A 17332-nucleotide genomic window follows, 5' to 3' on the forward strand; every position below is an offset into this window, starting at 1 on the left:
TATGGATTATCATGCATTCATATAAAGGGAACATTCAAGACTTCCCTGGTGGACAAGTGGTTAAGACTTCGTTCTTCCCCTGCAAGGGGGCTTGCGTTTGATCCCTGGTTGAGGAACTAAGATCCTGCATGCCCCATGGCACAGCCAAAATTAAATAAATAAGTAAATACATAGAACATTTACCTTAGAACAGAGTTTTTGTCAACTACGAATTGTTACCTGCTATGAGCGCTTGCCATCTACCTCTGTAAGGATTAAATCATGTGCTGCTCTGGCTGTTGACTTTCAATACCTCCCTAAGGGACTTCAAGGTAGAGATCAGGGATGAGGCAGTCTGTATTCTGGGAAAACTGGCAGAACAGGTCTCCATAGAGTTAGATATTTTCAGGAGCTGATTTTATGAAACCAATCCTTGTACCTGCTCACATCTAGAAAAGCCCTAAATCCTTTGCTGGTGACATCAGTTCCTTGCGACTACCAGAAAGCTTTTTGCAAAGATAAATGTTTGGTTGCATGAACTCCGTATTCATCACCAGAATCACATAGATATTGACTTTGCCCCCTACTTCTTTGAAGCAGTTGCCCAGAGCTCTCTGAGGTGCTGTGTCCCAGGCTGCAGCCCTCATTTTGCCCCAGATAAAGCTTAACTCTTATGTTGTATGTTTGTTTCAGTCGACAGTTTCTAGAGTTAGTGGTTGTATAGTAGATTCTCCCTCGCCTCCCTTAGTGGTTTCCCTGTCCACAATTTCAGTTACCTGCCGCAGCAGATTACTGAAATGACCAATTTTGGACCAATTGCGGTGCAGAAAGATTAATTGGAAAATTCTAGAAATAATTCTAAGTTTTAAGTGAAGTCGCTCAGTTGTGTCCAACTCTTTTCGACCCCGTGGACTGTAGCCCACTAAGCTCCTCCGTCCATGGGATTCTCCAGACAAGAATACTGGAGTGGGTTGCCATTTCCTTCTCCAGGGGATCTTCCTGACCCAGGGATCGAACCCAGGTCTCCTGCATTGCGGGCAGACGCTTTAACCTCTGAGCCACCAGGGAATTGCACATAATTCTGAGTAACATGGTGAAATCTTCCTCTGCTGCTGCTGCTGCTAAGTCGCTTCAGTCGTGTTTGACTCTGTGCGACCCCTTAGATGGCAGCCTACCAGGCTCCCCCGTCCCTAGGATTCTCCAGGCAAGAACACTGGAGTGGGTTGCCATTTCCTTCTCCAATGCATGAAAGTGAAAAGTGAAAGGGAAGTCGCTCAGTCATGTCTGACTCTTAGCGACCCCATGGACTGCAGCCTACCAGGCTCCTCTGTCCATGGGATTTTCCAGGCAAGAGTACTGGAGTGGGGTGCCATCGCGTGTTCCACTTTTTTCCACCTGGGATGCCCTCTTATCTCAATCTGCTGCTAACATCCAACCAGCCACATCATCATGGCTTGATGGCCCAGAATCACCCAAAGCAGGTGAGATCCTCCTTCTGAGGTATTATCAGAAGGTCAATAGTAGCTTAACGCTATCTCATCATGTAGGCATTTTAATGTCTGATATCCTCACCAGAAGTGTGGTGAATATGGTACTGTAAGATATTTTGATAAAGAAAGAGACCACCTTCATATAACTTTTATTACAGTGTGTCATTACAGTTGCCCTATTTCATTATTAGTTACTATTGGTAATCTCTTACTGTGCTGGATTATAAGTTAAACTTTATTATAGATATGTATGTGTAGAGCATCATCACTTTTCTGACAAAGGTCTGTATAGTCACAGCTCTGGGTTTTCTAGTGGTCGTGTATGGGATGTGAGAGCTGGACCATAAAGAAGGCTGAGTGCTGAAGAATTGATGCTTTTGAACTGTGGTGCCGGAGAAGTCTCTTGAGAGTCCCTTGATCTGCAAGGAGATCAAACCAGTCAATCTTAAAGGAAATCAACCCTCAATATTCATTGAAGGGACTGATGCTGAAGCTCCAATACTTTGGTCACATGATGGGAAGAGCTGACTCATTGGAATAGTCCCTGATCTTGAGGAAGACTGAAGGCAGGAGGAGAACGGGACAACAGAGGATGAGATGGTTGGATGGCATCACCAACTCAATGGACATGAGTTTGAGCAAGCTCCGGGAGATGGTGAAGGGCAGGGAAAACCTGGCATGCTGCAATCCATGGAGTTGCAAAGAGTCAGGCACAACTGAGTGACTGAACTGATGGAAAAAAAACATGTAAAGGATTTGGTACTGTCTGCAGTTTCAGATATCCCCTGGTGGGATCTTGGAATGTGTCCCTCAGATAATTGGGGATTCCTATAGTCCTTTGCTATATATTGAGCATCTAGCCTGTGGGAGGCATTGCTGGATGCTGGGGATAAGATGCAGGTCTGAAGTTGAAAGTTCATAGTGGGATCATTAAAAGAAATATCCCTTTTGATTGTTAAAACTATTGAGTATATAGTCAAGTCCTGATAATGGGTGCTGATGCAAAGAAAAGATATCTAAGGTCTAAAATGGTAAGTAATCTTAAGAATACAGAGACACACACTCACACACACAGCCTGTGGGCTTGCTGTAAATGCTTAATATCTTTTGTTTACATGATTGCTGTATCCTTTTGATTGGCTTAGCTGTTTTTGTTCACCTAATTTTTTTTAATATAAATAGCTGTGATTCTGAACTTCACTGGATCAAGTTATATCCAGATAGGGCCTTCTCTTTCAGAGGTAGTGAGGTGTTGATGGCTATGGACAGAACTTTCAGTTTAAATCATTTTCTAGCCATGTGGCATTAGGCAAGTTGCTTAAAACTCAAAGTCTCAGTTATATCATCCTTAAAACTAGTATAATAATAAATTCTAATGGAGTTAAATGTGAAAATGTATTTAAAGTGCTTGGCAGAGTGTCTGATACCTGATCAGCTATCAATTAGCAGCTGTCATTATTTTATTATCGTTAAGTTACTAAGTGGATGCCAGTTAATGGTTCAGCCAAGCAATAAACCAATCAGCAAGCATTGATTAACTACTTATGATATGTTAAGGATTAAGGGCCAGGGAAGTGGGAATAAGACTTACTGCAGAACTATGTTGATTGGATGTTTTGAGCCAGAACTGTGTTGAACCACTTGAGATGACAATCCACAAAGGAGGAGCCAACTTGAGAAGAGCTGGCATTTCCTGTTGAACAAACAGGAGGGTGGGTTTGTAATTATGTTTGCTATTTGAAGAGAGGAACCAAATCATGATTGTTTTCCTATCCCCAAGATTAGGTACAGAGCTTGACATATGGTAGGTAATTTATAAGCAAATTGTGGACGAAGAGACACGAATGTGTATGCATACATGCTCCTATGTTTGTGTGCGTGCTCAGTCGCTCAGTCATGTCCTACTCTTTGTGACCTGATGAACTGTAGCCTTCCAAGCTCCTCTGTTCATTCTTGGATTTCTTGGGTTTCCCAGACAAGAATACTAGAGTGGGTTGCCATTTCCTCCTCCAGGGGATCTTCCTGACCCAGAAATTAAACCTGTGTCTCCTGGGGCTCCTGCATTGGCAGACGGATTCTTTACCACTTGTACCACCTGGGAAACCCTGCTTACGTGTTTATGTGTAGATAAAAAATGTGGTAACCTGTGGCTATAGATATTTGTTCATTCTCTCCTCCTGTCTCTCTCTCCCCTTCCCTCCCTCTCTTCCCCATTCCTCCTTTCCCTTTCCTTCAATGAGTGTCTATGTGTTGGCCAGTCTGGGGGAAATAAAAACAAGAAAACAGTACAAAAATATGTCCCCAGTGAAAAAAAGCCCATGACTTATATCCCAGAGATTCCTGCTATCCAACCAGTGCAGTGAACTTGATAAATAGGGCCCAATTGAAGGATTTATAATCCTAATGAAGAGATTTCCAATCTAAAGGGTCTCTATGGAACCATTGCTTATAGATTACGTAGGCTATCTGGGATGCTTAGCTAACTCATATGATACTTGCTTTTCTCCATTATTATACTTTAACTTCGTTTTCTATTATTAGTTCTTTTGGGAGATGTGAGTAGCTGCAGTGAAACAAGTAGGAGATGAATTGTGAGACAATCTAAGGCAATTGCAGTTCACAGGAAAGTAAGCATTGAATAGATCAGGGTTCGCAGAAATGTGCTTTTGTTCCTTCTCATGAAATCCGTTATTTAAATTGTTTGTGAAGTGACATGTAGCAACAAATTTAAAGCTATGGCTGTATTGGTTAAAAACTCTTAAGAAATAATTTTCTTATATAAAATGTGGATCTTTAAAAAGCTGATTATAATTCAGATTTGCAAGTGTAATGATGATGCCATTTTTACATAAGCTGGAAACTGAGGTTGAGAGCATAGTATTGTGACTTGCCCAACATTGCACAGGATATGAGCACAGATTTCTTGTGTTTTCCCCTTTATTTACTGCCAGTAAAATGACTCACGTTTCTGTCTTTTCATTGATTTCTTTAGTGCTGAATTTAAATTTGTTGTTATTATAGTCAACAGATTACCATATCCTTTCTTATTTGTTTTTAGTCTGTATAAATTTTGGATTAGAAGTCATCAGTAATTTTTTTAGAAAAGTCTAATTAAAACCTGATATTTCCACATAAAAGATATCTGTGACTGGAAAAAATGAATCAGCATTGTTTAATTTTGTTTTGTTTCTAATTTGACCATCTGTTTAGGATTGTTCTTTTTCATGAGGTGAGAAAATGTATATGATTGTCAGATATTTGTTCTATAAAATAGTCACTCTGCTAAAATCACAGTTTTACATTTTTTACCAAGAACTCCTTGATAGTATTAGGCAGAATTATCTGGATTTTTGTTTGTTTCCCCCCCCACAAGTATGAGAAAGAAGTAGAAGTTAATGAGCTGTTGACTTGTAGCATTTATTTTAATGATTACACTTTAGGCCATTTTTAGGCAATCTATACTCTTTCTTTGGTGCTTCATCTTTTTTACATCATGTGAATAGACTAAATCTATAACTTCTACATATTAATTTGAGGGCAAACTTTAAACCAGACACTTTAAATAAATACTAACTAGGATAATATGAGTAATTTCTTGTCAGATTTCTCCCAATTAAAAAAAAACATTGAAAATAATAATAAAATGGTCAAATTGAAGGCAAAATTATAAATTTATCATTTGTTATTTGTAAAGTGCTTTTAACTGAATCCCTGATAGTCATTTTTCCAGAGTAGTCCGCCCTTTTTCAGAGAACTGATGGAAACACCAGAGTGTTACCATGTATGAATCACTCAGCCAGATGTTAGGAAATATGTTTAGAATGCATCGATGGAGTGACCTTACATCCAGCTGTGGTGGAGGGAGGGGCAAGACCCACAGATGCATGAAGGACATTTGGTCTCTACTTCCCAGACTGAAGCAGCTTCCCTGGTGGCTCAGATGGTAAAGAATCTGCCCACAGTGTGGGAGACCTTCATCCCTTGGTGAAGGGAATGGCAACCCACTCCAGTGTTCTTGCCTGGAGAATTCCATGGACCAAGCAGCCTGGCGGGCTGCAGTCCATAGGGTCACAGGGTCAGACACGACTGGGTGACCAACACTTTTATACTTCCCTAGACTGAAACGAAGGTGTGGAGAAGCCCCTTCCTACGTCTTTCCCAGTGGCAGTGAACTCTCTACCAACCATTTACAATCTAATCGGTTGGTTTTAAGTGAATTTAAGGAGGGACATCCAAGTTTGTGTCTTTATGACCCCTGATTTGGATTTGACTTTGAAGCATTCCAAGTCATTTTGAACGGCTTCCCTGGTGGCTCAAGTTGTGAAGAACCTGTCTGCCAATGCAGCAGGTATAAGAGACGTGGGTTCGATCCCTGGGTCTGGAAGATCCCCTGGAAGAGGATATAGCAACCTTTTCCAGTATTCTTGCCTGGAAAATCTCCTAGACAGAGGAGCCTGGCGGGCTACGGTCCGTTGGGTCACAGAGAGTCAGACACGACTGAGTGACTAACACTTCACTTCCACTTTTCAAGGCATTTAATCTTTAACTTGCTGTCAGTTCAGTCGCTCAGTTGTGTCCAACTCTTTGTGACCCCATGGACGGCAGCACACCAGACTTCCCTGTCCATCACCAACTCCTGGAGTTCACTCAAACTCATTTCCGTTGAGCCGGTAATGCCATCCAACCATCTCATCCTCTGTTGTCCCCTTCTCCTCCCGCCTTCTATCTTTCCCAGCATCAGGTTCTTTGCATCAGGTGGCCAAAATATTGGAGCCTCAACTTCTGCATCAGTCCTTCCAGTGAATATTCAGGACTGATTTCTTTTAGGATTGACTGGTTGGATCTCCTTGCAGTCCAAGGGATTCTCAAGAGTCCTCTCCAACACCACAGTTCAAAGGCATGAATTCTTCAGCGCTCAACTTTCTTTATAGTCCAACTCTCACATCCATACATAACTACTAGAAAAGCATAGCTTTGGCTATATGGATCTTTAACTTACTGAGTGGCTGATAACTACAGGAGCTTGAGAAGAAAGAAGTCTTTGGAGCACTTTTCTCTAAAATCCTGTATTGCTAGTTTGGTTTCATTTCCTTGTGAAACTGTGAGTGATATCCAGAGTGTAGGAGATAGACTGAATGATAGTATGTAGTTGCTTGGGGTGTGTCAATTAGCCAAGAGGACTAGGCCACCTGAAGGTTTCTACTGCCTGGGTGTCAGTGCTCTGCCGGATGCTGAGCAGGCCTAGCTTGCCTTGTAGACCCTGAAAGATTCATACGGTGAACGTCCAGCTGTGTTTACATGGCGTTTCTTTTACCACCATTGAAAGCACTTGTTGACTCAGTCCATTTTTTTCATTTAATGTTGAACAAGCAGTATTCTTTAAATTTATGATAAGCCAATATGTAGAAGGTGCTTATTGTATACAGGAGTTATATTATTTGGCGATTTGTTTTTCCACTTTTTTCCCCCATAGCCTTTCATAGGAATAAATGTATACTTTAGCATCCTGCAAGGAAAAGAAAAAGAGGAGAGAAACAAATTCTGTTGGTTTTCTAAAGACACTGTAAGTTTATAAACATTTTCCTGGAGATGAATGGTGCAGTTTTTTCTTTTGAAAATTAAACAGTGTTCCTTCCAGATGCATAATTTGAAACTCTAGTTGTTTGTTTCCTGTCCATGTTTTGTTTCAGAAATAGAAATGCATCAAAAGTGGCTGATTTTAAATAGCTAATGTTACTTATGTTTCCAGGCATTGACTTAAGAGAAATAACGTCATGATTACAAAATTGTCCTAAAGATTAATGAATGTGTAAAATACCTTCTAGAGGCATTTTTGTTTTCAACTGTGAATGTTAATTACTAGGAATGTATCCTAACACCTTTTTGATTGTGCTACCAATGACTTTTATATTGTTCAGTATTCTTCTAGAAAAAAATTACTAAAAACCCTGAGGCAAGAAGTGAAGAGGAACTAAAAAGCCCCTTGATGAAAGTGAAAGAGGAGAGTGAAAAAGTTGGCTTAAAGCTCAACATTCAGAAAACTAAGATCATGGCATCTGGTCCCATCACTTCATGGCAAATAGATGGGGAAACAGTGACAGAATTTATGTTTTGGGGCTCCAAAATCACTGCAAATGGTGACTGCAGCCATGAAATTAAAAGATGCTTACTCCTTGGAAGGGAAGTTATGAACAACCTAGATAGCATATTCAAAAGCAGAGACATTACTTTGCCAACAAAGATCCATGTAGTCAAGGCTATGGTTTTTCCTGTGGTCATGTATGGATGTGAGAGTTGGACTGTAAAGAAGGCTGAGCACTGAAGAATTGATGCTTTTGAACTGTGGTATTGGAGAAGACTCTTGAGAGTCCCTTGGACTGCAAGGAGATCCAACCAGTCCATTCTAAAGGAGATCAGTCCTGGGTGTTCATTGGAAGAAATGATGGTAAAGCTGAAACTGCAATACTTTGGCCACTTCACGTGAAGAGTTGACTCATTGGAAAAGACTCTGATGCTGGGAGGGATTGGGGGCAGGAGGAGAAGGGGACAACAGAGGATGAGATGACTGGATGGTATCACTGACTCGATGGATGTGAGTTTGCTAGTAAACTCTGGGAGTTGGTGATGGATAGGGAGGCCTGGCATGCTGCGATTCATGGGGTAGCAGAGTCGGACGTGACTGAGCGACTGAACTGAACCGAACTGAAGAGTAATTTCCTTAAATGGGGTTTGGCATTTAAGTTTGAATTTCCATTTTTTGACTTCTGTTTTATGGATAACTTTTCCAAGCCTGCCTAAGACCAGGTTATAGACTGGAAAGTCTTTCACACTGAAGTTTTAACATGCGTCAAACATCTATCAAGTTTTCTAATTATGCCATTACTTTTTTCCGTTATCCCAGGTGGCAGTAGTGGTAAAGAACCTGCTTGCCATTGCAGGAGACTTAAAAGACATGGGTTCAATCACTGGGTCTGGAAGATCCTCTGGAGGAGGAAATAAATGGCAACCCACTCCAGTATTCTTGCCTGGAGAATGTCGTAGACAGAGGAGCTTGGTGGGCTATAGTCCATGAGGTCACAAAGAGTTGGAGAGTACTATAGCTCTTACTTTTACATACTATTAGTCAGAATTTCTTCCCTCCTTTGAAAGAAAGATTGTAAAGCATTTTCTTACAGAGAGGAAGGAAGGGTCTATCCAACTAAAAAAATAGCATTTTGATTTTAATTTTCTAGAAGGTATTACTTCTAGAGGAAGTAATTGTTCTTCTGCTTTCTAAATACATATAAAGAACTATCTTACTCTCTCACAGATAGAGCTCATACTTAATATACTGATGAGTACTTAACTCATCACAAGATCTTACTGGATCTATCCTCAAGATTTATTCTGATTCACTTCTTACCACTGATGGGCCCTTTACTTTTGTGACATCAGCTTACCTTAATTGTTATAATAACCTGCTAGTGATAAGGTGCTTGCCATCAGTGATATTTACCAATTAGTGTATTCCAAAAACAAAGTTACTGAAATACGAGAAGTTATTTAAGTTTAGAGATTCTAGTTTTTTCTTAATTTTTTTTTTTCCATTGTATAGTTGGGAACTACTATGCTTGGCACATAGAAAATGTGGTTAAAAAAAAAAAAGAAACACAAGTGGAATGATTGGAACATAAAAGGATATTCATGTTTCAGAAAGATTTATCGATTGCTATGTGAGAAATTCTTTTCTCTTTTTTTAAAAAAATTTACTTTTCATTGAGGTAACATTATAACATTATATAGATTTCATGTGTACAACATTCTACTTCTGTATACAGTGCAGCATGGAAGTGAAAAGTGTTAGTCGCTCAGTTGCGTCTCACTCTTTGTGACCCCATGGGCTGTAGCCCGCCAGGCCCTTCTGTCCATGGGATGCTCCAGGCAAGAATCCTGGAGTGGGTTGCCGTTCCCTTCTTCAGGGGATTGTCCCAGCCCAGGGACTGAACCTGCATCTCTGCGTCTCCTGCATTGGCAGGTGGTTCTTTCCCACTAATGCCACCTGGGAAGCCATATGGGCATGTAAGTTGTTTCTATATCATGGCTGTTGTAAATAATGCTTCGGGCAACTTTAGGGGAACATATATTTTTTCTGGATAAATAACCAGAAGTGGGATAGCTGGATCATAGGGTAGTTCTATTTTTTTGGGAACCTTCATACTGTTTTCCATAGTGGTTATACCCATTTACATTTCCATTGTCAGTGTATGAGTGGTGCTGGGATACTGAAATGAAGAGGAATCATCTTTGCCCCAGAGGAACTCACAGTTTGATGAGGAGACAGACATAGAAGACACACAGAGTTACAGCAGAAGCTTATATGAAGTACCAGAGGAATGTACGGACAGAGCACTCAGTATTCCTAAGAACTTGGGTCACCTTCTGTCATTCTAATATTAGGTGCATGTTATTGGACTTTAATAGCAAATAAAAAACTTAGTGTATGACTTTGCCTCATCCCCTCTCACTGAGTATTATTGGGCTCACATAGGTTGAGTTCGTGCACTTTTTCAAACTGATCTGAACTATTGTTGCCTTATTCTGTTTTTATTTTTGTAATACCTATCCAGGTGTTTAATATATAGCCGTAATTTAAGAAATCCACAGTCATGTAAGATCTAACAAATGTTTGAAAAAAGTAGTTACATGTGATTGCAATTAATGTGTTATTTATTTGTTGGCTGTTTTGCAAGACAGCTTGAACTGCAGGTTAGTAATTTTCTAGATTAAACTCTTTGCAGATTTCCTACAGAATCCATAGTAGACCCTTTCTTTTAGTCACTCGCAGTTTCTGCCCTGGTTGGCATTTTGTATCATATCCTAGCTTTCTTGCAGCTGAGTCAACGCTGTTGGCAGAAGTAATGGGAGCCTTCTTTAGAGAGTCAGATAAATGGCTTCCAGACAGATCCAATTTTAGTTCAGGATAGTTTCATAATTTGCCTTGTAATGCTAGTGTCCTGGATTTAAACCTTAGGCATAATAGTTATCTTGAGTTACAGAAATACTCTTTCTCAAAACTTTTTAGGTAATGTGTGCTGGTCTGTAGTTTCAACACGCCATGCTTCTAGCAGTCTTTAATTACATTTTATTAGTTTTAATTTTGGCCTTAAACATTGATTTCTAAACTCTACCACTTACCCTCTCTCTCCCCCACCCCCGATCATGTACTGTAGATGGCCTTTGGGCTGAAATATTGCATGTTTATTCAGGTTACTTTTCAGTAAAGGAAAAACATTAGTTTTGTAAATTAATGATTTATTTAATGGTGTGCCTGTGTTTTTTGCTATAATGTTTCTCTTAAACTGTATGAAGAACTGGTTTCATTTTATGTAATAATGGTATTGGAAATACAGTGACTTTTCTGGAACACTGAAGACATTGAAGGAATCTCATATGCTTTTACCAAGGAGAGAACATTTTGGATATGCTCTGGTTTTTATTGAAGTCATTCTATTTTCATTAAGATCATGTCTCCTTGTAATCTTTATAGTCTTTGGGAATGTGGATGTTCTGATTAGAGGAGCATTTCTTATCCTTTGAATTATAGGTTCAATGATTAAGCCAGTGAACAGTGTGTGTGTGGGGGGGTATGTGTGTGTGTGTGTGTGTGTATGATGACATTGTGAATATTATGATTTTTGTTTCCTGTCGATGAAAATGTCAACACTGTAAGCTCTTCCTGTCTTTAAGTGGAAGCATCAGGAAACTTTCGCTGTCTTGACCATGGAACCATACCTTTAGTGTGGTATTAGTTATACTTTTAAACTAAACTCTAGAGGAGATTATGTGTATACAAGGTACATCTCCAGCATAGAGGAGAGTGATAGTCTGTAAAAATGCAGGGTATTGTACCTGCTAGGCGGTTTTCCCTCTTGTTGTGGTCTGCCTCCCTTTCTTGTGCCATTGCTTCATATGTTTTCATTTGCAGTGATACGGCTCATTCAGAAATGTTTTTGAGTTATTCCTTCTACTTTATGACTACGTTAGTCCCCATATAACCTCCTGATAACTTTTTTGAGATTTTCAAATTGGCTTTCTAAACTACAGTTTTGAGAACTCAACCTTTTGTAGCATTTGAATAAAGAGTACTAGTGAAGAAGTCAGGGGACTTAGTTTATGGGTTATTGGCTCTTTGACTTTCGTCAGGTTTCTTTGAACTTTCCTTTCCTTATGCATAAAATTAAAGGTGGGTTTATTTCCCTTGTGGCTCAGCTGATAAAGAATCCGCCTGCAATGCGGAAGACCTGGGTTTGATCCCTGGGTTGGGAAGATCCCCTGGAGAAGGGAATGGCTACCCACACCAGTATTTTGGCTTAGAGAATTCCATGGACTCTGTAGTCCATGGGGTCACAAAGCATTTGACACGACTTTCACTTTTGTTTTCTAAGGTGGTTCTTAGATTCAGTCATGGTCTATTGACATCCCTCTGCTTGGATTGTATGGACTGTTATAGTCAGCTTCATCTAGCCCCACTCCCCTAACCCCTGCAAATAATCTCCTTATATTCCTTAGACCCAAGCATTTGTGTCCTTTCACCGTGAAACATTGAAGTTGGACTATCTGTGTCTTCCATATCTTTAAATAGTCTCTGAAATACCTTGTTTTACTTCTGGTTCTCCAGAAATATGGTAGCTTTTGGTTCATGTTGTTGTAGAATTACTTCTCCCTCTAATTTCACTAGAAGGCCACAGAATAGCCATCATAGTGCCTAAATATTGCCATCTGCCTTTATTAACATATGTGGCCCCAGTGAGATGGTTGATTGAGTTAATGTCAACCAGTTTAACTTCTTCCCATAGAATTAGCTGGACTTGCCCCAATGCTGGGCTTCTGAGGTGGCACTAATGGTGAAGAACCCATCTGCTAATGCAGGAGACATAAGAGACACGGGGTTTGATCCCTGGGTCAGTAAAATCCCCTGGAGGATGGCACGGCAACCCACTCCAGTAATCTTGCCTGGAGAATCCCATGGACAGGAGCCAACAGGCTACATTCCATAAGGTCGTACAGAGTCAGACATAACTTAGCACACACGTGCATCGCATTGGTAGAGTTATTTCTGAAACATGAAACAGGGAAAAACAGCTAATTCTTTGGGTGTCACAGTTAGTGTTCAGATTGATATTCTCAAGGCAGAAGAACTGGGATAAAACAGAAGTGCTGAAATTTGTTGGCTCTCTGAGAACAGGTGGCTTATCTATCTCATTTGCTCTATCCCTGACATTCAGAAGAGTGTATTGCCATAGTAGGCATTCCATAAAGATTTATAGAACCAGTGAAAAAATTAAATTACAGTTGCTTATGTACAGAGTGGAAGAGCTTATTTATTATAACTCTTAGATTTAGGGTCTTGGAGGACATGCAGAAAGGATGGAGAACCAGTATGGTGCAGCATCTGAAACCTAATTAAACAAAAGAACACAGACCTTTACCCGGACAGTGGAAGATTTAATAGGGCTGGAGGATTCACTTATTTGCTTTAATTTTTGAGTATAGCACTTAGACTCAAGTGGAAAGATTTTGCATTTGTATCAAGTACTCTTTTCCTTAAAACCTGAGGTGGTCATGTAGATAGCGGTTGCATGACCATCTGTCATAAATGTCACAGAAGGGGATCCTGAAAGAGTGGGTAGTTGAACCCACTTATTACTAAGGTTCATGTGAGTTTGTAGCTCTCTGAGTTTTACTTCAAAGGGAGATTAGACATGGCATGCTGTCTTGCAGAGGATAGCGAAGTGGGTAATGAAATTTTCAGCCTGTGCTAAAGTGTTTGAACTTGTAGATTCTTTTTGACAGGATCAGCATTTCTTAAGACTATAAAAATCTGGAAATAGTTTTGTCTTCTTTTTAATGAGTCAAGTAACAGAGAGCACAGAAAAGTCTATGCTCTCTATGAGGGAAAAGAGAAAAGAAAAATCAGTTAGAACATTATTGTGAATCATGTGGATTTAAAGTATGAACGGTTGTTCCTTAAGTATGTCAGCCACCCTTGAGAGAGTATTTTCTTTATTAACACCGTGCCACAGGCCTGTGGCAGGAACACTGCAGCCTGTTTGACTGGAGGACTTTGTCTTATGGAGGAAACCTAGCGCACCTCAGTGACCTCTGAGTGTATAGATCTGCATGGTAACTGATGAGATGGCCTTTACAGTGTTGAGTTTGTCTTCAAAAATGTTTAAATCACTTATTTAGCAAAGTGGAGGATTTTGAAGATGGCTGTAAGTATGTTTTGTGATCTCCTGAAATTATCAGTTTCTTAAGGGAGACAGATGCATGACCAAATAATTTTATTATAGCTTAATGCATTAAAAAAAACTATGGTGTACATAATGTACTCTGGGAACCTTCTACATTGGGAGATCAGAAATGAAAGGAGACTGGGGTTTGAAGGAGAAACTTTGAAAGATAAGAAGCAGAGGTGGGTAGGTGCATAACTATACAGTCCCTCAACTAGAGACTTGGCAGTAAGGTTTCTTTCTAGTAAAAAACTATGAAATAATCCATTATTGTCAGAGCCAGGCCACGATGTTAATTTTTGTGAAAGGTTTGTAGATGAAGTTAGACTTAGCAGAGTATCATCTGAAAAGATACCATATCCATCAGGAGGGAGAGTGTGGACAAAGGAGAAAGAGAGATATACTGGAACAGTCTCCATCCAAACTACCCAAGAGAATGGAACACTCTTGTTGCTGTGATTTGAAAGCCCTGACATGTAGTTGGACGTGCCAGGCTGCCATTAGCGTGATGCCATTTAAATGTTGTTTCATGAAAACAGACTCCTCTGGTCAGATTTCCAGTTCATTAAGCAACATTCTGATTATAATTTGCCTTCCCAGCTAGATTGGCTGACAGGGAGAAAACATGCTGGTTTACGCTGACGTGAGCATTCTGATCCATATGGCAGTTATGGTTCTCATTGTAAACAAATGCAGTAAACTGAGTGATATTTAGTCTGTCTGCTAGTCTCTTATGAGCTTAATATGCTCCATTGCTGAAAGATGACTCGCATCAGAGGACCAGAATGCAGTGAAACTCCAGCTCCTAAGTCTACAAAGTTGAGTTCCTGGCCAGGAAGATGTACTCATGAAGGTAAACGCCTTCTCAGGACTGCTAGATCCATTTTGAAATAGCACAATTTGAGTGAGCTGTTCAGATGAAATGCGGCTAAAGGGGACGCATGTAGGTGTTCTTGAGAAGCTGCAAGTATGAGATAGCGGAAAGGAGGGAGATGAGGCGGGAGAGAAGAGCAGAAGACAGGTTGTGAAATGACTGTTCTTTTGTAGGGAGAGTGTTTCATTCATTTTTTTAAAAGTAAATTGAATTGCTAGGAAATTCCTCTGTGATTATTCTGCTCAAATACCATTCTGTCTTTCATGATTAATTTTCATTGAAAAAGCCTTTTGTTATTTTAAATTCAAGTTGATTGGTCGACCATATAATCTTCCTGCTTATGTTGTGTTCACTAGGGTAGGTGAAGATCATTAGGCTACTATGTGATGACTGAAGGCATAACTAGCCAGCCATCGTGACTTTTTGGTCCGCTGTTTATCCTTACAATTCTAGTAATTCTGTTCTTTTCCTCTAAGCCTTGTGCAATACCACTTGAATGTCTCTAACGAATTTCTAATGAAATTGTGTAACCCTAATGGTGGAGAGTTGTTTTGACTAGGGGGCGTCCCCAAGACTTGTAATCTCTTACAGGGTTCTTGAGAATCTCCTTTTCATGAAGTATATTTACTTACTTGAAAAGTAGCTCTTTCTTAGCTCTATCAAGTTTTCATGACTCAAAGCCTTTATGTAGTATGACTGAGTTTGGAAACTTAGATCTTTTGAAATGGTGTTTTGATGAGATAAAGGTAGTAGTAACACTTTTTTTCCCCCTGAAATGAAGAAACCTACTTACTTGACATTTTGCCTTTTCTAGTGTTTTACTAATATTTATGGAAAACTCAAAATTGGTTTGTGGCATTGGCTCTTACTCTGATCCATTAATGGCACTGTGTTATTAAAATGGTGAAGGATTTTTTAAAACTTCTTTTTTCTTTTAGTAGCAGAATTACTGTAGTATTTTTTATCACATATCTGCTCGCTATTTCACTCATTATTGTACTTCTGAATTCTCTGTTACTTGACATGAGTTAATGAGGAAGAATGATAAGTTATTTTGGTAAAGTCAAGGGACAAAGTCAGATCTGTTTTTTAATATTGCTTCTTTGGGTTCGTTGTACAGATATAACATGTGTTTCTTGTCTTCACTTAATAATTAACCTCTGATTTTATTTCTTACCAATGCCTCTAGGAAAAACACATAACCAATGAAGAAGAACACCGTAGGAGGATGGAAGAGGCCAGATTGCAGCTCAAGGATCAACTTCTTTGTCTGGAGACTGAACAGGAATCCATCCTTGGGGTTATAGGAAAGGAAATTGATGCAGCTTGTAAAACGTTCTCCAGGGACTCAGTGGACAAATTGAAAGTAATTATGAGTTGCTGTGTGCCTTTCAGTTAGTTTCCTAATATATAATTATAATAGGATTTAATGCATAGTTACCTGGTCGTCACATTTTTATTTCAGAGAGTTTTATGGAACAAAATTACATTTTATACTTTTTAGAATGAGCTATTTTATCTATTGCACAGTCATGGTGAAAGAAAGTATGCTGTTACTCCACTGAATTGCTTGTATGTCACTCTGTAAAAGAAAATGTCTTAAAAGAGAAAGCTTTCAAGTCAAGAAGCCTGGATTTTGAATTTTTTATTATCATAGGCCATTTTTATTGTTATTGGTATATTACTGGGTAACATCTATTGAGTGCTAGCTATATTACACATATTGTTGTAATTACAGTATATACGTTCTCTCTCTATTCTGAAACCACCCTGTCCTTTAGATACTCACACTAAATCCATTTTAGGCAAGAGAAAGCAAGACTTGGAGCGGATAAGTAACTTGCCCTTGGCCATGTATCTAGTTTAAAGCTAGAATTAGGACTTCAAGTATTGGGTGTCTAATTCTGGAGCTTAAACAAGTATCTACCATGCTATTTGCCTTCCCTGTTCAAACAAATTGCATTTTATTTAGTTTTCCTGTCTTTAAAATGGATTATTGCCACTAAATTTGTAGTCCTAGTGAAATAATAAATAAAAACAGCAGTCATGGATATTCTTAATTCCTTGAAATAAGTACCTCCTTACACTCTAGGTCCTACTACTGCTAAGTTATATACAAAGAGCATTGCAGTGCTTTGGTGTGGTATAACCACAGTACATTATAGTTTAGCCCATCATTTCCCCCTGTAGTTATTTCATTTGATGCTATAACAGCATTCAAATTATTGCATTATGCATTAAGGTTTTTTTTTAAACCTTTTCCAATATTTTGTCATTCATCTTTTTTCTCAAATAAAATATTCTTCCCTAAACTACTTTCCTCTCTTTTTTCCTGTTCTTTCTACCCATTTTTTTTTTCTTAAATAATGTTTTCAAGAACATAAAATGATATTCTACACTTGTGCATTAGGATTCAGCTTTAAAGGAAATATTTCAACTGGCAGAATTTGGTGAAGTTGATGGAATTCCTGCAGTATATATTTTTGTATACATTTTTTTTTAAAGTTCAGATGTCAGTTTGAGAGGACTGTGAGCCAAATACGAGAAGTAATTGGCTTTAGGGGAAAACTTTTTCTGTCCTGTTATAACTCTTGTTTATTCTGTTCCTTGCTTAATACTGCTTTATTTTTATTTAGAACTTATTTACATATATTTAAATCCTTGAAATCATAATTTTATCTAGAAGATTCACAGATTAACTATCGAATATTTATTCT

General features: G+C 39.0%; 1 protein-coding gene across 1 annotated transcript in view; it reads left to right on the forward strand.

The window, feature by feature from the left end:
- CEP128 (centrosomal protein 128) overlaps nt 1-17332 on the forward strand; it is a 441766-nt gene that overhangs the window by 161295 nt on the left and 263139 nt on the right. The window contains exon 15 of the mRNA XM_068966164.1: nt 15805-15981. Coding sequence (XP_068822265.1) covers nt 15805-15981 — 177 coding nt within the window. The remainder of the gene's footprint in view (nt 1-15804; nt 15982-17332) is intronic.

This window comes from Capricornis sumatraensis, chromosome 2, assembly GCF_032405125.1.
Source record: "Capricornis sumatraensis isolate serow.1 chromosome 2, serow.2, whole genome shotgun sequence".
Classification (NCBI taxonomy): Eukaryota; Metazoa; Chordata; class Mammalia; order Artiodactyla; family Bovidae; genus Capricornis; species Capricornis sumatraensis.